The sequence below is a fragment of the Globicephala melas genome, chromosome X (assembly GCF_963455315.2).
Source record: "Globicephala melas chromosome X, mGloMel1.2, whole genome shotgun sequence".
In the NCBI taxonomy this organism is placed as follows: domain Eukaryota; kingdom Metazoa; phylum Chordata; class Mammalia; order Artiodactyla; family Delphinidae; genus Globicephala; species Globicephala melas.
The window spans coordinates 119,692,604-119,717,082 of NC_083335.1; the positions used below are offsets into that span (position 1 = coordinate 119,692,604).

The 24,479-nt window shown below is 48.9% G+C and overlaps 1 protein-coding gene across 4 annotated transcripts in view; it reads right to left on the reverse strand.

Moving 5' to 3' along the window:
- Positions 1 to 24,479, reverse strand: part of PRKX (protein kinase cAMP-dependent X-linked catalytic subunit) — an 85,027-nt gene that overhangs the window by 47,704 nt on the left and 12,844 nt on the right. For all 4 annotated transcript variants that reach the window (XM_030837302.3, XM_030837298.3, XM_060292843.2 and 1 more), the window contains exon 2: positions 4,752 to 4,920. In XM_030837302.3, the coding sequence (XP_030693162.1) occupies positions 4,752 to 4,920 (169 nt within the window). The remainder of the gene's footprint in view (positions 1 to 4,751; positions 4,921 to 24,479) is intronic.

Consider the following 24,479-nt stretch of genomic DNA (forward strand, 5'->3'; position numbering starts at 1 on the left):
CATTTCGCCAATAATGAGAAGGATGTGCCCCATGGGTGATGGACCTCTGAGTTCTTTCATACCCAGATCTGTAGCGGAAAGCCAATGAAACATGGCTGGCTAGCTGGGTCTTCTACTGCGCAATGAGCGACACGGCACTGGGACTGTTATTGGGTCCACAGGCTCATCACCAAGACGAAATGATGGAACTCCACGTGCAGGGGCTGGGACAGGAAAGTGAGAATGCACCCACACCCACCTAGTCTCTGTGTGTGCCCCTATCACAGGTGTTATCAACCAACCTTCCATCCATCATTCAACCCATCCATCCATCCGTCAACCTATCTAATCATTTGTCTACCATCTGTGTATCCATCCATCCATCCACCCACCCATCCATCTACCCAAATATCTACCTATCGATCTATTTATCTCACTATCTATTTCTATATCACCCGCCTATTCATCCTGTCTTCCTTTCTTCCTTCCATCCATCCATCCACACATTCTTTCTTTCTTTCTACCTACCTATCTATCTATCTATCTATCTATCTAGGCAGTGGTCTGTAATCAGGACTATTTCACTCCCTGGGACATTTTCTGTCAACGTCTAAAGACATTTTTTGCCATCACACCACGGAGGGAGTGTGCTCCTGGCATCGAGTGGGTAGACACCAGGGATGCTGCTAGACCTCCTCTACTACACAGAAGAGCCGCCACCACAAAGAATTTCCCGTCCCCAATGTCAGTGGCGCCCAGGTGAGAACGCCTGTCCTGGATCCCACCAACTCTAAGATGTCATAGATTTCTATATGCACAAAGGGCAGGGAGCAGACACAGGGTCCCGGTCTGGGGGGGGACACAAGCCTTCCTCCCCGGGACACCTTGACTGTAACACAATCCTGCTACACTGAGTTTGTCAGCTCTTCTGAAATTATCTCTACGCTGGCTGAACCGGCCTTCAGGATGGCTTTATCCCAGAACAGAATGTATTCTCTGATGTGGACGTAATGAACGTCCTGGCCGACTTTCAACAACGCAGCCAGTAGCACTTCAAATACCGCACGCTAACGACACCGTGGGCGAACGTGCCAAACCGTTCACGTGGAAGTTGAAACTTGAGTCTTTGTTCGGCGTGATACCCGGGGTCATCGGTGTTCCATGTGGCTTCACGGGAACATGAGTAAGGCTCACTCAACACTTCTGGATGGTATGAAAGGCAGATGTTGGGAGAAGCAACTCATTTCCAAGAGAAACTGCACAGCTGGGGGGATTCGATACCTGCTTCCCTCGTGGTCTCTTCCCACTAAATCTGGTGCCCCATCCAGTGGCCCTGGGCACCCCACTCCCCCTGTTCGCGGGGCTGGTCAGATACAGCGCTCTCCCCATTACGTGTGGGGCACCTCTAGAGTCTGCTGACCCTGGATCAATTCAATCCCAGTTTTCAAACACCGCCAGGCCCCTCAAGTGATAGTGCACAGAAAACTTCCAAAGGCTACAAGTACTTTATAATAAGACCCCTGTGCACTGAAAGACCTGCACTTAGCAAGTCACTAAGTAGTAGTGTCCACCCCAAAATCTCTATGCTGAAGTCCTAACCCCCAGGACCTCAGCATGTGGCGGGATTTAGAGATGGGGTCTTTAAAAAGGGGATGAACGTGAAATGAGGTCACTAGGCTGGGTCCTGATCCCGTAGGGCTGGGGTCCTTATAGGAAGACGAGGCCAGGACACAGACATGCAGAGGACAGCCTTGTGGACTAAAGGACCAGGAAACGTTCCTGCCTGTTGGCCGTAGCACAGTTGGACCTGACATATAAAAAGACTACACTGAGGTGTGCCTGCACCCAGTGAGCTGTATGGCAACAGGAATATCAAGGTAGCAAAGAGACTGTCAGATTACAGAGCCACCACAGTGCAGAGAGATCACACTCTTTAAAATTAGAGAAAACCCGATTTAGATAACCTGGGGTCAAATTGCATCCCCCTGAAACTAGGGCTTACAGCCTTTGTGATGGAAACAATTCAGGTACTTATCCAAAAGCACGGAACGTCGGAATACACAATCTGCGTCCCTCTGGATTCGGCAGTCTACCCTACCTGAGGAGGAGACCGCCTGATTAGCTGTCCAGGAGTCAAGGAAGCAGAGTTGTCTGACTAAAGCTCTGTTTTTCACGGTCCTCCTTTTCCCTACTCCCTTTTAACTTCCCAAAGCTCAAGGATTCTATCCTGGGGACTCCTCTGACGTAGTTAGAAAGCACCCCCTAGGCTGGTGCCCACTCCAGGAGACGACGGGGTGTGTGGTACTTTGCTGGGGCTGCCGTAACAGAAGACCACAAACTGGGTGGCTTAAACAACAGAAATGCATCCTGTCATAGTTCTGGAGGCCAGAAGTGCAAGATCAGGGTGTTGGTGGTTCCTTCTAGAATCTCCAGGGAAGGATCTGTCCTAGCTTCTTCTACAGCTTCTGGTGGTTGCCAGCAACCCCTGGGGCTCCTCGGCTTATGGCCGCATCACCCCAATCTCCACCTCCGTCTTCACGTGGCCTTCTCCTCTCTGTGTGTCTCTGTGTGTCTTCTCCGCTTGGTACGAGGGCACCCATCACATCGGATGGAGAACCCACCTTACTCCTATAGGACCTCGACCTCCATCTTGATGACACCTACAAAGACCCAACTTCCAAATAAGGTCACATTCACGGGTACTGGGGGTCAGGACATCAACGTATCTTTTGCAGGGGTGGGGGGGGGACACGACACACAATTCAACCCACAAGGTGGAGTTCCCAGAATGGAAGCCATCCCCCAAGGTTCCCTGTAGCATCACCCTAATGTTTCCAGGGGGACATGCCTGATCCCAGAACATATGCGTTGAGGAGACCTCAGCAACCCCGCCAGCCACCGGGCGGCACGCCCACCACCCACACACAGCCCTGGGAAGCACTCCTCCCGCTGCCTTCTTCCCTCTTCTCCAAACTTGTGTCTTCTCGACGCCAATGTCTCAGACTTTTCGTTTTCACCATCAATTCCACCTGCTTCTCTTCCGTGTTCTCCTAATTTCACTGCAGACACATAACCCATCACGCCACTTGGTCTCCAGAGCAAACCGGAACCCAGCGGCCAGGTGCCCCGTCTTCCTGGGAAAACTCAGCCACAAAGCACCCTGGGGGACACACCCTGGGGTCCTGGCTTGAGACTTCCTGTATTTGGTAAAAGCCCAAGACCGTTCTCCCAAATCACGTGAGAATGACTTGGCAACAGATAAAGGAGTCCACAGCTCCTTTACAAAACGTGTACTGAACACCCTAGCCAACTGAAGTCGTCATCCAGAATCACTATTTCAGTTTCTCGAAGAGACACCAGAAGTAGAAGCTTTTCTTCTTTCCAGAAGAAGATCTACACGCATGAGATTTTCTACCCATCTCCCCACCACCTCCCAGCGAAGAGGAGACTCAGACCTGAACAGGGAGGGGTGGTGGCTCTGCTGCACTGGCTAAGTTCTTTTTCTGTTTCGATTTTAATGACTCAACAGCATGAGACTCTACTGACCCGTCCACACTGGCCCAACACGGCCACTGGGCTTCATAAAAGGAAAGTAAGACAAGAAGTCAGCTGCTTCCCTTCTGTCACCCGTCAAACATGCCGCCCGTCCCTGCTCCAAGTGACACGCTGTTTTGGGCCCTGGGGACGTTGCTCCGGTGGCTGTGAGCCGGCAGGTGTTATCTCCCTGCACTGGGGCACAGGCAAGGTGCTCCAAGAGCAGGGTGCAGGCGCCTGTCTCTGTGTACAGGCAGGTGTATCGCAGAAGAAAGGCAGGTGAGGGTGAGGTGGGAGAGGCAGGGGGTGGGGAGAGGCAGATGAAGGGGGCACCATGGGGGGGCGGGTGGCCCTGCGGTGACAACATGGATGGTACCTCCCACCTCCTCCTGCAGGTCACTTTCCTGGGATGGAGGCAAGAGCGTCTGAAAAGAGCCAGAGGCAGAGGCAGAGCCCGGGATGAACCGTTTCTAGGCCACTGAGCCCCTGGGGTCATTCCCTGAGGATGTGTCAGCAGAGACGCAGGTCATCAGAGGGCCGTGCGGGTGAAGGGATCACTACGGCTGTAGTGAAAGCAAAGAACGCCTTGAAAGAGGCAAGTCTGGGAGGCCAAGAACAGCTGGGCACTCAGGCCACAGAGGGGGGCCCACACCAGGCTGGGCTGGGACGGGTCGGGGGCTGCGAAGGGGCGTGAGGAAGGCGGCGGAAGGGGCAGGCCCCCGGGGATGGCGACGGAGAGCCCTCTGTGGACGCCCACACCTGAGGCCCCTGAGTGGGAAACGGCCTTATCCTCCGCCAGCAAAGAGCGTGGCAGAAAGAGGGATCCATTTGGTCCACATTGGGCACCTTCAACTGGAAGGTTCTATGAGGCATCGACATGGGGCCACTGAACGGCCAGCTAGAAACCCAAGGAACGATGTGAGCGAGCAGAGGTGAGCAGGTGACTGAGGTCCCAGGAAGACCGACTGGACCGGCTGTCCAGGGGGCTGGGGGTGGGAGGAGGGGACAGAGCCTCTGGCGGGCCCCAGGCGGCCCTGTGGACACGCGGCTGGTGCAGGGGGGGCAGCGCCCGGCGTGCCACCCTGGCAGGCACTCGTGGGAACGGCGCCTTTCTCCGCGAGACCGGGAGCTGAGATGTCTCAGCAGAGGGTGACCCGCTATGACCGCACCCCATCCCACCTCCCGCAGGAGAATCCACCTGGGGGGCGGGAGGGTGGGGACCCGGCGAGGGGACTCACAGCTTGACCAGGAACGGGTGGCTGACTTCCTTCAGCACGGACTTCTCGTTGTGCACGTGCTGTTCCTGCTTCAGGCGGATGACGTCCGGGATGCTCATCACCTTCAGCGCGAAGAAACGTGTACTCTGCTTCTCGCGGACCAGCTGCACGCGGCCGAACGTCCCCGTACCTGCCGTGGGGAGACGCGGTGTCAGCAGCCACGGCCCCCAGGCCGGGAGACCAGCACCCCGGCCTCAAGGCAACCTGGAGGCTCGGACAGCTCAGTAGTGGGCGATGCACCTGGCGCGAGGGCTGGGTGACAGGCACCTGTCTGGAACGGTCAACTGAACTGACACACACACACGATCACTTGCCCCCGAATTGTTCTTTAATAGGGGCGACTGGCCATCCTTTCTGCAAATGAGTCGTCCCAGAGGAAACGCGCACACACACACACACACACAGGGAAAGGCAGAATGGAAAAGGATGCTAAATACATTCCTTCGACGTGTCTTTTTCTTTAGGTTTTCTAAATCAAGACAAGACACAGAAAATAAACTTACGGTTACCGGAGGGGAGAGCAGGGGGTGGGGAGAGATAAGTTAGGAGTTTGGGATTAGCAGATACACACTACTATATATAAAACAGGTGAACAACAAGGACCTACTGTAGAGCACAGGAAACTCTACTCAACGCCTTTTAATAACCTAGAATAGGAAAGAATCTGAAAAAGAACAGATATGCATATATATAACCGCATCACTCTGCTGTGCGCCTGAAGCTAACACAACATTGTGAATTAACTCTACTTCAATTTAAAAAATTGGATTAAAAAATAAAAAATCAGAAGATAACTCTTTCCATGAAAACTTGTGAGTATCCCTGCCAGGTTCCTCTTTATCCCACAAAGCACTGTATGAGAGGCTAACAAACTCAAAACTCTAGTACACGTGTTGGTGATTGCCACCGTCCTGTTAAAACAAAACAAAACAAAACAAAAAAGGCTAAGTGTGACACACCCCTCCTCACAAGCTGCTTCCTTTAAGCCATTAATGCCAGCTAAACGCACTCAGTGTTTCTGTGAACACTTGCCAAGGGTTAGAACCAGTGATGCAGATATTAACAGAGAGAAAAATTTAAAAAGTGCAACCACTGCAAACATGAAAGGAAATCAACAGTATAAATGTAAAAGGCAATCAAACCCTCTTGTGTACCATAGGCTGTGACACTGTCAACCCAATGTCTCCTCCTCTGTGGTCTCCCACCAGTCCTTCTTCATCCTCTGAGCCTCACTGTGGGGTGGGGTCCAGCTGCTACCCCTCCCCCCGGCCGGCAATCACTTAGGGCACCTCTGAGATTAAAGCTCCGAAGGCATTTTACCTACGGCCAGAGAAAAGGTAAAGTTGGGGGCAGAAAAATGACATCTGTCTGTGTGAGCCTCTGGAAGCTTACCCAAGACGGCTGTCCTTTCTGCCCCTGTTTATTGAAGAAATAACGCAGAGGAAGGGCTCTCCCAGGGGAAGGAGGTGTGGAAAACGGCCAACGAATTGGGGCTCCCTGGCTGGAAAAATGGCCATCAACATGATGAGAAAGCAGGAAGAAAGGAATTCAAGGATGGCTCGAAGACGAAAAAGACCTTCAACGCAACCACGCAGCCACCTTCTCCTCTTCCACAGAGTTGGGAACGCCATTTACGGCACACGGTAACATGGAGAGGAAAACAAAGTTACACCTAAGCAACGCACTTGGGGGGAGGGCCTCTTCTACAAATTGAAATTCTCAAGCTGCAAAATACGTAAGTGCCTCTACTGGCTTACGCAGCTGGGGTGAGGGACATGGCTACGTCACCTTGGCTTTTAAAGCAAGTTCCCAATCGTGAATATTTTATTATCGCGCAAGTAGAAAGCGATGTACACACATGAAGGAAAGAAACTGTGCCAGAAGAAGCCAATGATGAGCCCCAGTACAGGTTTTAAAAGTCCATCCTCATCAAAAGATGATTCAGAAGTAAACACAGAATTGTGTCACAGTGAGGCAGCGTTAACAACGTTCTGCGCAAGCAGGTTCACAGAGACGCAAGTAGGGAAAGGGCCCCGAGGAGAGTGAATGGACACAGGTTAGGGGTTTTCAGGAGATCGCTTGGCAAAGGGCGCAGGAACGGGAACTGAGGACACTGGCATGGCTTCTAGTGCACGTTGTGCCTTCGACTTGTTCTGTGAACCCAAGGCAAACAAATGAACCCGTCTGGACTCATACTGTTTTCATCTCTCTGATAGAACAGGTAGATGACTAGATCGACGTTATCAACGGTCTCGCCACACGCTAAAATTCTAACGATGAAAAGAAAGACAACACGGCTATGACTCAACAGATTTTTTTTTTTTTTTTTACCTTTCTGCCTGCCACATCTTTTAAGCTTTGCTCTGAGCTGTGTGTGCTGTAAACACTGAGAACTCAAAGCAGAGTGCCTGCAGTGCAGAGATGGGGGAACTCCCTCGGCACCACAGTCAGATTACAGGATGATACAGGGAAACCGTCTTGTTGACGGCGGATGAAACCAGCATGCTGTAATTTTTAAGGTGACCGGCTTTAACGCGCTAAAGACCAAACCAACATTCAATGGTGCTGGTATGAAGTCGTTATTGCAGTGGAAAGAAAAAGGACAAACATCTTTTCCTGCTCGCTGTTGGCAGGCTCTCCAATATACATCCCCAGCTCTCCATATCTCCCGTTGGAAAGTAGAAAAGTCCCCCTTTTAGCTTTGCTGCAGGTAAGGATGGTTACATGACCCACCTCCGCCCAATAAGAGACGAAATGGAATATTATTCAGCGTAGAAATGAAGGAAAGCCTTGTTGATTATCTATTTTATATATACTAGTATGTGTATGTTAATCCCAGGTTCCTGATTCCTCCCCCTCACGTTTCCCCTCTGGTAAACATAAGTTTGTTTTCGAAATCTGTGAGTCTGTTTCTGTTTTGTAAGTAAGTTCATTTATATCATTTTTAATTAGATGCCACAGATGAGTGACAGCGTATGATCTTTGTCTAACTTACTTCACTTAGTGTGATAATCAACTATACTCCAATAAAATTAAAAAACGAAGGAAATCCTGCCACTTGGGACATCACGGATGAGCCCCGAGAGCATTAGGCTAAGTGAAGTAAGTCCAACAGAGAAAAACGCACACTGTATGATCTCATATATATGAGGAATCTAAAAAAGGGCAAACTCATAGAAACAGAGTCGACGGTGGTCGCCAGAGGTGAGGGGTGAGGGATCGGGGGAATGGATGAAGGGGGTTAAAAGGTAGAAGGTTACAGTTACAAAATAAATAAGTCCTGGGAATGTCAGGTACGGCATGGTGACTACAGTTAGTAACACTGTATTGTTTACTTGAAAGCCGCGAAGAGAGTAGATCTTAAAAGTTCTCATCACGAGAAAAAAATGTGTAACTATGTGAGGTGATGGATGTTAACTAGATAGACTGTGGTGATCAGTTTGCAATATATACGAATATCCAGTCATTGCGTTGCACACCCAAAACTAATACAGCGTTATACATAAACACATCTCAAAAAAACGCGGAAAAAACAAACAAACCTATTTCTCAACTACACTCCAGTAAAAATTTAAAAAATAAATAAAGGGGTCACCTTGAACACAAGGTATCACTTTACTGTGAAGTCACAACAGAGGGGGAAAAAAAAAAAGAACTGCAGAGTGAGGTGTGGGAAAGCACAGAAAATGCATTTCGCAGGGTCGGGAGGGACTGACCTGCCGTCTTCCTCAGCCCCAAACCCACAAACTGTCCCGAGAGGAGGGAGGTCACACAGGGACCATGGCAAAGCCTTTGCCCTGCAGACGCCAGGTTAAAAAAAAGCGACCACCTTATTTTGTCTTTGAAAACCCATAATGTAAACGAAGCAGGTGGAAAATCAAAGCTACTAGGATTTAAGTTCGTGTGGGTCATTGTAAGTTTGCTGGAACTGAAAACACTTGGGGGGAAATCCACACAGAATGGGGACGGTAGGAGTAGCGTGGAATGCCAGGGAATTACAAAAGGAGAAAACGGAAACCACTCTGGGTTTTATCTCGGGGTATGGGGATCACAGGGGTAATGACAGAAATGGTAGGGAGGCCACTCCCTCTGATTTCACCCTCCATCCCCCTCTGGTCTCCCCCCTTTTCCCGCACCACGTTCTGCAGAAAAAATCCACTAATGGACCAACACACCAGAAAACCGACATCGCCCATGTGGACCCTACGCAACCTCTGTCCTGGGAGGGGACCCACAGTGGGCCTGGTCCTGTTTGCCTCACCTACACACAGTTTTTCTAACCCTCCTCCCACCAGTTGAGGGTTGAATTGTGTCCCACAAGAGACAGATTCAAGTCCTAACCCTGGAACCTGGGAACGGGAGCTTATTTGGAAACAGGGTCTTTGCAGAGGTGATGAAGGGAAGGGTCTGAGATGAGGTCCTCCTGGATGAGGGTGGCCCTACATCCAATGACAGGGTCCTTCCAAGAGACAGAAGAGGAGAGACCCAGACACAGAGGAGAAGCCCCGGGAAGACAGAGGCAGAGACGGGAGGGATGTGGCCGCAAGTCCAGGGACGCCTGGAGCCCCCAAAAGCTGGAAGAGGCGGGAAGGACCCTCCCCTGGAGCCTCTGGAGGGAGCGCGGCCCTGGGACACCTTGACTTCAGACATCTGGTGTCCAGGATTCAGAGAGGATGAATGCCTATGGTTTTAAGCTCCCTAGTTTGGTGGTAATTTGTTACGGCAGCTCCAGGGGTACAAATTCAAGCAAGCAATGCAACGATTCTTCTAGCATCCTTATTATCTAATCACCTAATCCTATGTGTTCATGTTTTTGCATACAGAACCTAACAGGATTTTTACTTATCTTCCTCCCGTTTGAGAACACGTCTGGAAATGAAAATTTACGTTTTTCAAACACCCCAACAGGGATCTGCTCAAGTCTTTTGATACACTGATGTGGTTTGGGAAATCCGGGGAAATTTAAGGGCCAGCACTGAGGACACCACACTCAACTGTCTTTGTCCAGATAGTTGATGAGGAGATACTCAACGAAAACTCTAGAATTCATAAAATGAAAAGCCGGTCTGTTCTGGAAAAGTGATGAACTTTCCAAAAGCTTATCAAAAGAAGCATGCAGGGTTTCCCTGGTGGCGCAGTGGTTGAGAGTCCGCCTGCCGATGCAGGGGACACGGGTTCGTGCCCCGGTCCGGGAAGATCCCACATGCTGCGGAGCGGCTGGGCCCGTGAGTCATGGCCGCTGGGCCTGGGCGTCCGGAGCCTGTGCTCCGCAACGGGAGAGGCCACAGCAGTGAGAGGCCCGCGTACCACAAAAAAAAAAAAAAAAAAAAAAAAAAGAAGCATGCAAACCAGGAGTCTGCTTCAAGACAGAATAGGATGATAGCTAATAACAGCCACATTTTCTGGGCAAAGGAAACACTGCTGGGTTTCTGCTCCGGTGGGGTAAGCCCCGTGGCTGTCCTCACCAGGAACACGCCCCCGCCAGAAAAGGGAATTTCTCTTGGAGTCTCTGACACAGGCAGTTTCGCCAGAGAGACAGCCAAATTCCACATTCCCTTTTATGAACTGCATTTTCATTTCATGTTTTAATTACTGGAAGTGAGAAGATTCCTCCTCTTACAAAGGATTTTGTAAAAGTGTATACGCATAATGTCTCCTGCGAAAAATGCACATACTTAAGCTTACCGTTATGACACAGAAGTCTGGCTTCCCAATGACTGTTTTTTTAATCCTTGAGACTGCAGCAATCAAATGAAATATGCAATACCCCTCTATCTATTTCTAGATACCTCTGACAAAATTTAACCTTTAAGAAACACACTGCTTTTTTATGACTTTACATCGTGGAGACCATCGGCAGTGACTTTATCTTACACGCTTCCGTCTTGTGCTTTAAGGAAAAAAGACTCCACAAGAAAGGACGTCTCCACGCTTTGATGATGAAAGGGGTAGAAACAAATCCTTTGAGGACACGTTTAAGGAGAACATTTATTTCACAAATAAAGGAAAAGACAACGTGAAATAACAGGATCATTGTAACAACCCGTGGAGCAGAATTAAGATAGAAACTCCACCAAGGTGGAAACTAGCCAAGACTGGTTAAATGTGCAAAGGGAGTCCTGTACATAAGAAACGTATTTCCTGTGTTCTGTTGAAAATTAGGGAACTGAACCAGTTTTTAACCTGACGAGAAATCACCTTTTCTTTTCTTCCTGTTTCGGAGATTCAGAAATAGTACTGGTTCCCTAAAAATGACTGAGTTCATGCTCTGAAGGGTCTGCTCTAAAAAGGATGAGCTCTGGGGGGAGGGATAAATGGGGAGACTGGGATTGACACATACACACTATTATATATAAAACAGATAACTAATAAGGACCTGCTGTAGAGCACAGGGAACTCTACTCAATACTCTGTAATGGCCTATATGGGAAAAGAATCTAAAAAAGAGTGGATCTATGTATATGTATAACTGATTCACTTTGCTGTACACCTGAAACTAACACACTGTAAATCAACTGTACTCCCATAAAAATTTCAAACAATAGGGGCTTCCCTGGTGGCGCAGTGGTTGAAAGTCCGCCTGCCGATGCAGGGGACACGGGTTCGTGCCCCGGTCCGGGAAGATCCCACATGCCGCGGGGCGGCTGGGCCCGTGAGCCATGGCCGCTGAGCCTGTGCGTCCGGAGCCTGTGCTCTGCAACGGGAGAGGCCACAGCAGTGAGAGGTCCTCATACCGCAAAAAAAAAAAAAAAAAAAAATTCAAACAATAAATCAATAAATAGGATGATGTCGTCCACACAGCAAGGGAGGGGCAGTTATTTGAATATGCAAACAATTCTTAAACACACACACACATTTTCCATTCTGGGTCCACGCTGGGGATGAAACAGTTCTGAACAGGAGGTACCACGGCTGTGGGGATGGATTCGGGGGTCTGAGATGTCAAGGCCTGTCTTTCACATCTGTGGGCCTAATCCAGCAATGAAAGACATCAGCTTCATCCTTCTAATCCATTCTTTACCCAAAGATCCCAGGGTGGCCTCCCGGGTGTTACCTTCTTACAAGGGACCCAGAATCAAAGCTCAGATTTCGTGCAGAGAGTCTTTCAGTTGCCTCCACTCTTACCCAAAGAAGGCCCACTCGGGAGATTCTGTAAAGCCAGGTCTTGGTTTTAACTTCGTCCTGTGTTTACGGAGGATGTTATCACTGGGGGTCCCGGAGGAGGACTCAGGGGGACTCCCCTCTGTGGGCTATTCTACAACTTCTCCTGCGTCTTCAACTGCTGAATGAATCGTCTTCAACTAGTTCATCATAAAAAGTTCTTGTAAAAAATCGCGTCTGTCGTACACCCTGGAGGACCCTATGCCCCACGAGACCATCTTCAAGAAGCCCTGTGTCCGAAATCCATAGATTCCAGGTTCGACCAGAGACACTTCCCTAAAGGCATCGGTCGAGAAGGACCGACTGTACCAGCTCACCTGCCTTCTTTTTCGTAACCTGACTGTATCCCCCCCACCCCTGTCAAAAACAGGAAGGAACGGATACACAGATACGTGGACAGATAGAAAGAATGGAGAGATGGACGAAGGAGAGACAGATGACAGATAGATACGGGCTTTGTAAGCCTATTTCCAAGAGAGGAGACAAAACCTCATCACAGTCCACCTGACAATTACCTGTAATCTCCATCTTCATTTAGTAACAGCCGACGCAACCTTAGGACAGTCCAAACCACTCTATCAAACCTTAAAGCACAGAGAGCTGGGAAGAGGATTAAATACACCCGTCACCCAGCTTCTGACGTCAAGAAACCTCACTCCTGAAGACTCCTGGGATCCGGACGCCAACTAATTTCAACTCACTTCCCACAGCCGTCTGATACAGAGAAACCTTTTTTTGTTTAATATTTATTTTACTTATTTTATTTTTGGCTGCGTCGGGTCTTAGTTGCGGCATGCGGCGGGCTCCTTCGCTGCGGCGTGTGGGCCTCTCTCTAGTTGTGGTGCGAGGGCTCAGTAGTTGTGGCGCGCGGGCTTAGCTGCTCCACGGCATGGGGGATCTTAGTTCCCCAACCAGGATCGAACCCACGTCCCGTGCACTGGAAGGCGGATTCTTAACCACTGGACCACCAGGGAAGTCCAGAGAAAGCTATTTTTTTTAATGGAACTATAGGTAATTTACAATGTTGTGTTAGTTTCAGTTTACAGCAAGTGATTCAGTTCTTTATATATATATATATATATTCTTTTTCAGATTCTTTTCCATTATACGTTATTACAAGATATTGAGCACAGTTCCCTGTGCTCTACATTAGGTCCTTGTTGTTTATCTATTTTATATATAGTAGTGTGTACCTGTTCATCCCAAACTCCTAATTTATCTCTCCCTCCCATGACCCACTATCCCCTCTGGTAACCAGAAGTTTGTTAGAGGTAAAGCTTTTCAGGGGAGCATCTCAGGATCACAAAGAGACCAACTGCAAGAGTTCTCAGTACGTATCCACCCCATCCTGGAACAGTCTGCACCCGTCCCTTGTATACAGAGCATAATCATACCTGTTTATACCGGCAGGAAGGGAGCTGAGCCAGAGCTCAGAAAGAGGTGACCCAACCATCTCTAAAGAAAGACCTGCCTTACCTGCCATCCCATCCCCTGCACCCTCCACCTCTCTGTAACCTGCGATCTCTCTTGAAGTTACGATGCTCAGTGTGCCTTGCACTGGTGTATCCCAGATGCTAACAAAACAGAACAGGCATGGCCAAGGGGACAGAGAGTGTGGGTGGAGGAGACCCAACCTGCCCTGAAATGCAGGAGAAAAGACAGCCGACAGGCCAGTGCGGGGGGGTGGGTAAAAATGCCACAGGAGCAGCGCTTCCAAGAAAGCACGGCATCTCTTCCCTGTGGCGCTGGGAAAGAGGATGCGGCGGAAAAGGCGCTTCAACCCAGGTCCCCTCAGCGGGAGCAGAATCCCCACACCCTGTGTGTCACCTGCTGGGCCAGGGGGTTGAGCTCTGCGTTGGGTTTCGAGGGAACACTCTTCTTCCTCACACTTCTATATGGTCGAGGTAGGTTAAGGTACAGAGGCTAACACAGGATGTATATAATATTAAGGGCTGCAACTGGGAGACTTCTGAGCGATCCAGCGACCCTCAAGGGGCTACAGAGGGGTGTGGACCACGCTTCAGAGCCGAGGCTGCCTGAGGATCACACACCCCCGGCCTCATTGTGCCGTGGCCTCTGATGCAGCCGTTCTGCAAGATGGGGGCCGGACAGAGGGTGACATACCCCCAATGCGCTAGCATGCCCAGACGTGGGAAGAATTCAGCGGACCCGGAGGTGAGCCTGGGACACGGCAGGCAGCCTCAGCCTCAGCAGCGTCACCTGGCCACCCGGGGGGATCCGGGGGTCCCTTCCAACTCCCTTCCACCACCCGTGCACCCCAAGTGTCATCAGCAGTCACCCCCTTTGCCTGGAACCCCGCCTGCAAGGTGTCAGGAATCACTTGTCTCCTCCACCCAACGGGAGCAAAGGTTTTATCTCCTCAACTGTTTAGACAAGTGAAATTAGTTTGCAGATGTTTAAACCAATTGAAAAAAGGATCTATAATTTCTAAGGAGGCTGAAAGAAGGCAGTATATGAAGAAAACGTCAGTCCACTCTTGATAGTGATATGTGCTCCTCTATGTTGAAAAGACTTTTTTAAAAAAATAAATAAATTTATTTATTTATGGCCGCATTGGGTCTTCGTTGCTGCGCGCGGACTTTGTCTAGTTGAGGCGAGTGGGGACTATGCTTTGTTGCGATGCGCGGGCTTCTCACTGAGGGGGCTTCTTTTGTTGCGGAGCACGGGCTCTAGCCACACGGGCTTCAGTAGTTGTGGCCTGCGGGCTCAGTAGTTGTGGTTCACAGGCTCTAGAGCGCAGGCTCAGTAGTTGCGGCGCACGGGCTTAGTTGCTCCGCGGCATGTGGGATCTTCCTGGACCAGGGCTCGAACCCCCGTCCCCCTGCACTGGCAGGTGGACTCCCAACCACTGCACCACCAGGGAAGTCCCTGAAAGGGGCTTCTGCAGAAAGATACAAGATACTAAGCTGGGTACCTGGAGTTGGCTAGGGGATGTGGTGATGGAGGCAGATGGGGGCCAAAAACAGGGATGCATTTCCATGTATAATTTTCATTTTTTAAATCTGTGAGCTGTAGAAATGTTTCAGGTACATGATAGTTAAATCTATGTTCAATTGATCAATTCAATAAACATACATTATATAATTATTGCAAGATAATTACTACACCATAATGAAAGAATGTATCATTGTAAAACCCAGTTCTTTTCTTTGAGGTTTCCCCCCTTTAAGGTAACATCAGAAAAGCTTATAAACTACAATACATGACATCATGTGTCCCAAGCCTACAGTTCTCCTTTTCAAAGTTGGCTTTTGGAAATTACGGCTGCAAACTAGTACAAACTTCTGTTTTACAGGCGAAAAAAAAAACCTTTAGAAGGTGTTTATTAAAGAATGTGTGGTAACTCAGATTAAAATTAGAACTGTGGGACTGTACACTTTGAAAGGGTGAATTTTACGGTTTGTGAATTATCTCTTAATAAGCAAAATTTACCCCCCAAAATGTGTGCTTTGGATAAAGCTCTGAGGATTTTTTTTTTTTAAACTTGGAACCTTCAAAGATCAGCTGATTAAACTGGACACAATTCAGCTGAGCCCTGGGTGGGAGGGGTTAGAGTTGTGAGTTCACTAGTCTAGACAGATTTAAAAAAAACAAAAACAATCAGTTCTCTCAAAATGTTGCTGGGTCAAGCCACATTCCCTTTCACAGAGCCCTCCTGTAGAACAGATATTTCAGACACACAATTCTTCTATTTACAGATTAATTACTAAGCTACACTCTCTCTTAAGAAAGATACAAAGTGTATAATCACGCAAGAAAAAAGAAACACAGGAAGTCCCTCACACCAACCCCAACGCTAAGGAATGTAACACAAGGAAACGCCTGGAATCCCTGGCCCTGCACTGGGCTCCCCAGGAGCAGATGTGAGGGACCTGGAACCGCGCTGGGTGACTCTTCACCCAGGAGCACAAAGGCTGGTCTTTGTATTCTGACAACACCATCCGGGCAGGTTGAAAGTCACAGCCTGGTACTGCATCCAGGGTGGGATGTGATGATGTCATAGCACCCCGCAAAGTTACGAACAATGCCCCTCAGCGTAATTGACACTCTGGGTTAGATAATTCGGGGGTTGGGGGGGAGGGCGTGTGCTGGGCACTGTGGGCTGTGGAGCACGATCCCTGGTCTCCACCCGCCACATGTCAGTAGACACCCCCCCCGCATGTGTGACACCCCAAATGCCTCCAGACATTGTCAAGTGTCCCCCCGAGGAGCAGAATCCCCTTGGTTGAAGACCACTGGTATAGACAGATGGATGACAGATGGACGACAGATAGAAGATAGATAATAGGTAGGTGGTAGATGATAAGTAAGAGTGATGACAGATGACAGCTAGATAGAAAAAGGTAATAAATGGATGGATGGATGGATACATGGATAGAAAGATACAGAAGACAGATGATAAATGGATGGATGATATAGGTATAGATAGATACATACATACATAATAGAGAAATACAGAGATGGTAGATAGATGATAGAGAAATATAGACAGACAGTAGATGGATAAATAGATAATAGGTAGAGTGGTAGATGACAGATGGATAGATAGATATGGATAGGTGAAAGATTTATAGTTTTGATAGATGGTGCATAGATATAATAATGATAGGTGGATGGATAGATGATTGATAGACAGACAGACAGACAGGGTCTCTCATGTCAACGCAGAGTTTCTCTGCCTCAGCACTACTGACACTGGGGCTGGATGAATCTCAGATGCGGGGCGTGCTGGGCCCAGCTTCCCTGGTCTCCATCCCCCCAGGTGTAACCATCAATAATGTCTCCAGACTCTGCCAAGTGTCCACTGGGGGCAGCATTGCCCCCCGTTCAGAAGCACCAACTTGGAGCAAGACAGCCCAGTCGAACTTTCTGTGGTGACAGAAACAGTCTACGTCCGTGCCGTCCAACCCGTGGCCACAAGCTCACAGCGGCTCCAGAGACTGGGCGACTGGCTTTGATCGTCTTTCACGTGGCCAGCAGCTGTCATACCGGACAGCCTTCAAGGTGCCGCAACTCAGCTCACGCTCAATTCCTGCGTCAAGTGTCAACTTGCCCCTCTGGAAATGTAGAGAATGCTGTACCTCTGACAACAGATGGTTTGTGTGGCCCACGCTGTGAAGACCACCTAGCTCTCTAAGCAAAAACGGGGTCCGGGACTTCCCTGGTGGTGCAGTGCTTAAGACTCCGCACTCCCAGTGCCGGGGGCCCAGGTTCGATATCTGGTCAGGGAACTAGATGCCACGTGCATGCCACAACTAAGAGTTCGCACGCTGCAACCAAGGAGCCCGCGAGCCGCAACTAAGACCCAGTGCAACCAGATAAATAAGTATTAAAAAAAAACTGCTGAAATATTGCTGTGTGTTAGACGCTCTGCACGATTCAGAAACAGCCACAATCCACACAAGGCTGGTCCCTGATATCTTAGTTTTGTTACCATCGTGCGGGAAAGGCTGACAGTAAACGTTAATGACAACAGCCATCCTGACTCTGACGCGCTCATCTGTGTTTCAGGGGCTTCTAAGGCTGCAGGACTTCAGGACACAGGTGTGCTGAGGTACATACGGATGGACCTCACCTCGGGGTGAAGGTCGGGAAAGACGTTCATTTTTGAGGAAGGGAAGTTTCCAGTGGAAATTGGAGGGTTGGGCGGACTGGAAAGTAGAGGCTCACTGAAGTTAAGGACGGGTGGGACTTCCCTGGTGGCGCAGAGGCTAAGAATCTGCCTACCAATGCAGGGGACAGGGGTTCCAGCCCTGGTCCGGGAAGATCCCACATGCAGCGAAGCAACTAAGCCCGTGCAGCACAACTACTGAGCCTGCGCTCTAGAGCCCGCGAGCCACAGCTACTGAGCCCACGTGCCACAACTGCTGAAGCCCTTGCGCCTACAGTCCGCAAGAGAAGCCACCACAGTGAGAACCCGCGCACCGCAACGAAGAGTAGCCCCTAGTCGCCGCAACTAGAGAAAGCCCGCACGCAGCAACGAAGACCCAATGCAGCCAAAAAACTAAACTAAACTAAAATAATTAAAAATTAAAAAAAAAGGAAATTAAGGATAGCAAAGGCCACAGAGAGAATGGAGATTCGTGAGGATGGAGGAAACAGGGCAAGAGAAAGCGGGGATTCTGAAATCCTTCCACTGCGTTCTTTAGGCAACGGATTACAGGAACTCACGTGGCGGGCAGGGGGAAGTGACTGGCTCCTCTGAGTTCGGCGTGCTTTCCGTTTTGTTTCAGAGATTTCCCTGCGGTTGCAGAAGCCAGTAGGAAGGACGACAGACTAGTGTGGCGCGAAAGAATAGATCCTGCATGAGGCTGGAGGGGATGGGCTGGGAGAGGGAGGGAGGAGATGCCCACAGGGTAGCACTGAGGCATCTGAGAAGGTCGTGATTTAAAACTTGAAAAAAGAGCCTGTACTTTTACGAAAATGTATTTTATATAACTTAACAACGCTAAAATATAGTAAGATCTTTTGAGAATGTTATTGTAATATATGTTATTGTTTGCACAGACTTTTATGCATAATTCACTCTAAAAGTATACAGTGTATGCTCTAAGAAAGAAAGGAAAAAAAAAAAAGACAGGAAACCCTGGCAGGTGTCCAAAGGGCCCACTGAGTTGTTCTGTTTTGGGGAGGGTGGTGACAAGTTCCATGTTGGACACTGCGGATGTCTGGAGGAGCAGGGATGTACTTACTGGGTTCAATCGAGCCCCCAAAGATTCATGTCCACCCAGAACCTTAGGATGGGACGTTATTTGGAAACAGGGTCTCTGCAGATGTGATGAAGTGAAGAGTCTGAGATGAGGTCCTCCTGGAGGAGGGTGGCCCTACATCTAATGACAGGGTCCTTCTAAGACACAGAAGAGGAGAGACACAGACACAGAGGAGAAGCCCTGTGAAGCTGGAAGGCAGAGACGGGAGGGACGCGGCCACAAGTCCAGGGACGCCTGGAGCCCCCAGAAGCTGGAAGAGGCAGGAAGGACCCTCCCCCGGAGCCTCTGGAGGGACCACGGCCCTGGGACACCTTGACCTCACACGTCTGGTCTCCAGGACTGGGGGAGGATGGATTCCTGTTTCTGTAGGTCACCTGGTTTGTAACGATTTGTAACAAGAGCCCCGGGAAATTAATATAAGGGGCCCCCTGGATGTCGGGGAGAGAGAGACAAACCCACCCAACAGGGTCTGCCTTGGAGACCACCCTGCAGCTCGCAAGAGCAAGGTGCAGGTGACGGCTGTGCCTTTGGCCACCAGCTCCAGGATGATAACTACAGTCACAAGCATGGATCAGATCACCCTTTGGACTTTAGAAAATTCTCCTTTGTAATACCCAGCCATCCTGTTGGAAACTCTTTTGTTTCTCTCTTATTGGAACTTCCTATTATTGTTGATGGATACAGTATCTTGTCAAACTTCTCTGAAAATGACTCAAAGTGAGACTTTTAACAAAATTCCTTACGTTCCCTTGTTTTCACCTTCTCTTAGGTTCCCTAAATTATTGGCTTTCTCTGGGATCTCAAGTCTTCTGCTATCTTGATGTCTCAGACTGTGTAAACCGATTGAACAAGGCGAGTTTGGTGGCTGTTTCCTGTTAAGAATGAGGGTCTTCAGATGACCACTCAAGTTTCCACGTGTGAGTGAGGCTGGGACCCTCGGCATGAGAGCATTAGGAGAACGTTACCCTTAGAGGGCAACCACTGCCTTCCGTCTCTTTACTGAATAAACTGTTCCAACAGCGCTGATGGTTTTCTGGGCACCGTGCTCATCACAGGAGCTGTAGAGTTCTCCAGGGATCCCTGAGCTTCCTTACTCAAGCCTTACTTTTTTTTTTTTTTGGCCCCGCCGTGTGGCTTGCGGGGATCCCCGTTCCGCGACCAGGGATCGAACCCGGGCCCTCGGCAGTGAGAGCACCGAGTCCTAACCCCTGGGCCGCCCGGGAAGGCCCACTCAATGCTCACTCTTGTCACAGCTCGTCTGGGGTCTGGCGTGTCCCGCCCTCCCCATGCTGCTTCGTCCACACTGTCCTACACGCTGGCGTGTGCTCTGGGCTGCCCCGAAGTCTGATGCAACTTCTAACCTGTGCGTGACACCTGCAGCTCCTTCGTGACGACTGTCTGTACCTACGTTATTCCTGTGTTCCTGAAAATAAACTGTATTATCAGTTTAATGGAAACTTGGGAGAGGGAGACTATGAGGGGTGTGCGTGTGTGTGTGTGTGTGTGTGTGTGTGCGCGCGTGTGCGCACGTACCAGCAAGCAGGTGGCATCTGTGTGCAGTCAGGTTGCCACACGACATCAGACGTCTCTGCACTACTGATACTATGTATACGATCAACAACTAATGCGAAGCTACTGTGTAGCACAGGGAACTCTACTCAGTGCTCTGGGGTGACCTAAATGGGAAGGAAATCCAAAAAAGAGGGGATAAATGGATACGTAGAGCCGATTCACTTCGCTGTACAGCAGAAACTAACGCAACACTGTAAAGCAACTATACTCCAATAAAAATTAATTAATAAAAAAGTCTCTGATGATATTTACAATGGAGAGAGGCCGGAAATAAATTACACACACACACACACACTGGCAGACCTCAGAGACACAAGTTGGGTTCCAGACCAACTCAATAAATCAAATATGGCAATAAATCGAGTCACAGGAATTTTTCTGGTTTTCCAGGGCGTATAAAAGTGATCTTTCCCAGTTGACAGACTCCCCTGTAGTCTGTTAAGTGTGCAATAGCATTCTGTCTAAAAAAACAATGTACAGACCTTCGCTTTACAATAGCTTCTTGCTAAAAACTGCAAACCATCCTCCAAGCCTTCAGGGACTCGTTGCAGTAACATCCAAGTTCCCCGGTCACAGATACCACGACACATATCATCACAATGAAAACGTTTGAAATATGGCGAGAACGACCACAATGTGACCCAGAGACAACAAAGGGAGCAAGTGCTGTTGGAAAAGTGGCACCAACAGGCTTGCTCGAGGCGGGTCTGCTACACCGTCAATTTGTAAAAAAACGTGGCATCTGCGAAGTGCGATAAAGTGAACTATGCCTGTGTGTAAATATATTTAAAACTGTAACTTTCGCTACATCTTCTCAAGGAAGATGTAGCTTGTCTTCTGCTGACAAACTCCATCTTCCCATCAGTGAAGGTGTTTTGCCCGTTTGAAAGTGTTTTGTTATGAAATCCTCAAGTAACCACAAGAATATGGTTCATATAGAAACAGAAGAGATGCTATAAGGGGTCCGTGTGGAACGTGCAACCAGAGATGTTTAGGAAATGGCATCTGGTATTCAATCACTTTTGGAAAATACACGTATGCCTCTGGACATTCACTTATACTAGGGAAAGGAGGTCTTTTTGACGTGTCATTTATCCCAGGTATCGTAATGAATCAGGGGACAGCCGAGAATTTTATTAAAGAGCTGTTTCCATTGGTATCCCTAACAGTGTCTGAGAAATCACTTAAAAACGATCCTGAGGTCGTGGCACCCCAGAAGGAAGGAATTCTGACGTCTGATTTTGTTGACCTATACGACTGCTGAGATTCTTAGGTGTGTAAGCTGTGCTGTCCAATGAGGTAGTCACCAGACACATGTGGCTTATTTAAAGTCCAATGAAGTGAGGTGGAGTCAAATAAGGAAGTTGATGATGACCCAGCAATCCCTCTCCTGGGCATATATCCAGACGAAACTGTAATCCGGAAAGACATATGCACCCCTATGTTCACAGCAGCACTATTCACGACAGCCGAGACACGGAAGCACCTAACGTCTATCGACAGGGGAATGGATACAGAAGATGTGGTACATATATACAATGGAATACTACTCAGCCATAAAAAAGAATGATGAAATAATGCCATTGGCAGCAACAATGGATGGACCTAGAGATTATCATACTAAGTGAGGTAAGTCAGAAAGAGAAAGACAGATATCATATGATACCACTTATATGTGAAATCTAAAATACAACACAGATGAACTTATTTACAAAACAGAAATAGGCTCACAGACATAGAAAACAGACCTGTGGTTGCCAAGGGGGAGGGGAGGTGGGGGAGGGATGGAGTGGGAGTTTGGGATTAGTGGATGCAAACTATTATGTATAGGATGGATCGATAACAAGGTCCTGCTGTAGAGCACAGGGAACTCTATTCAATACCCTGTGATAAACCATCATGGAAAAGAATGTTACACATGTATCACCGAATCACTTTGCTTTGCTGTACACCTGAAACGAACACAATACTGTACACCAACTATACTTCAATAAAATAAATTTTAAAAAAAGAAGCTGGTACCTCAGCTGGTCACCATAGCAACATAGATTCTAGGACATGGTCCTCACGGCACCCGGTTCTCTTGGACCGCGCTGCTCTATAGAATCCAAGAACAGGAGAAGTTTGCCATGAGAGAATCCAGGAGAGGCAGACGACTCAAGAACGAGGCACGCGAACTTGCTGAACTGGTCCTGCAGAGTCTACTCGGGAGCCTGGCTCATTTGCGTGATAGCGCTGAGGCCGCCATGCTGCTCCCAAACTACTGAGAATCATCCTTATGATAGGCGAGGGTCAGGGTTCAGCCCTAGACTTATTCCTGGTAACAGAAAACAGTACTAACGTTGCATAATAGTCTTTACAATGTTTAGACCGTTCGCGTGATGGTTAATGGAAAGCACGGATCCTGCTGAAATATCCCCCAGCTGAGCAACCGCTGGGTTCCCGGAGCACAAGAAGCTTTCTTCTTCTAAAGCCCCGACCCCGATCCTCGTCTCTTCTCTCTGTTGCTGATCACATCCCTGAGAGGTGACCCTTCCATTCTTCCAACTGACCTCAGGCTCTGAACTCTCGCCAGGGTAACTGACAGCCAGCAACACATCCATTCTTCCAGTGTCTGGCTGGACAAATCTTCTGGGGTCCCTACTGTGCCCCAGGGTACAGAGTGATACACACACTGTGTGGTAGACATAGACCCAGGGCACCTGCAAGCCCGTCAATGTCCACTTCAGAGCCCCCCACGCTCAAAGCAGCACCTCTCAGACTCTCTGATCTCAGGATTTCTGGATGCGCTAGAAATCTATCGAGATCCCTGAGGAGTGTTTGTTGGTGTGGGGCGTGGGGGTGCCTCTCCATAGCAGCCATAGTAACAAGTAAAACAAAAATAAAGAAAACGCAAGAGCCCTCAAGGATGCATTTCACTGGTGGTCAAAGAGGCAACCATGATCCCAGGTCAGGCGGCCACTGGAAACTCCACCCAACACTCATGCGAGAAGGAGAGAGGAAAAAAAACCAAATAATGCTTTCGTATTCTTACAAAAGTCATAGTGACCTCAGAGTCCCACAAGGAACTCCCATGGGCCCCAGGACCCCACTTTGAGAACCACTTGCATCTCAGCTATGGACCGACCGTAGGAACCCATCGCGTAACCGATGCGGTCTTTCAAGAGGCATTTCATTCTGCCTCTTAAACAGACTATTTTGCAAGAGCCAGCATTTTCCAAACTGGATAAAGAAATATTTTTACAGTCTTTTTAGTTTAGGCTCTGCAAAGCAGACACATTTTGAGTTGAGTTTGTTAGGTATTACAATCCGCCCTTTTCAGTCTCATTTAGTATCTATTTTGTGATCATTTAAGAGCTCACGGCACTAAATACGGGCATTCTGAAAACCTGAACAAACGACACATAATCAAATATAACTGTCTCCCATTCAAAGTCTTTCTGATGATTCCTACTTCAAACCACAACCTTCTCACCAAGATCAAAGGTGTCATTTGAGAATGTGACGAAGACCCACTTTCCCTCAACCATCTTCCTCCAGGATTTCCTACCAGTCAAGGATATCCAATTCCCACAGCATAACACTCATTCCCCAAAGACTAAGGGCGGAGACCAGGGGGTCTGGGAGGGAGCGACCTAAGGGTCCCCAGGAGTCATCTTAAAAGTCCCCCGTGGCCCCAGGTTGGGGTAAGCGTCCACCCTTCATCTTTGCACGACACAGGCGAACCACGTCCCGGGAAAGCACATGGAATCCAAACATCTACTAAGAAGACAGAAACGAGTGTCTCCCAATGCCCGTGCCTGAGCCTTGCCCAGCTGGAGCCAGAGAACATGTTCATAACCCAAAGTACACTCCTCTACAAGCCCGGGCACGGCCAGTCCATGCAAAGTCAGGACAGCCAGAGACCTGTTTCATGCCAGCCACTTGGCAAGTCAAGTTTAATGCTGGCAACAAATAAAATCGATAGAAAGACAATGTCTCCAATTCCTCCAGAGCCTTGATAAAAGCTGCTCACTCCATCTCGACGGCCCCCCTGCAAATCTGTGGTCTTTCAGGAATCCACATGTAAGACTCCTGCTGTCTGTGCTACTGAGCGATTCCTGGGCTGGGCTGGCGTCCTCATTTTAGACTAATCCTGCCTTCTACTTTCCTATCACTGTGTGATGTTTGTCACGATTCATTACTCTTTTCTAGGCTGCAAAAGAAGCAGCCTGGAACCTGGACC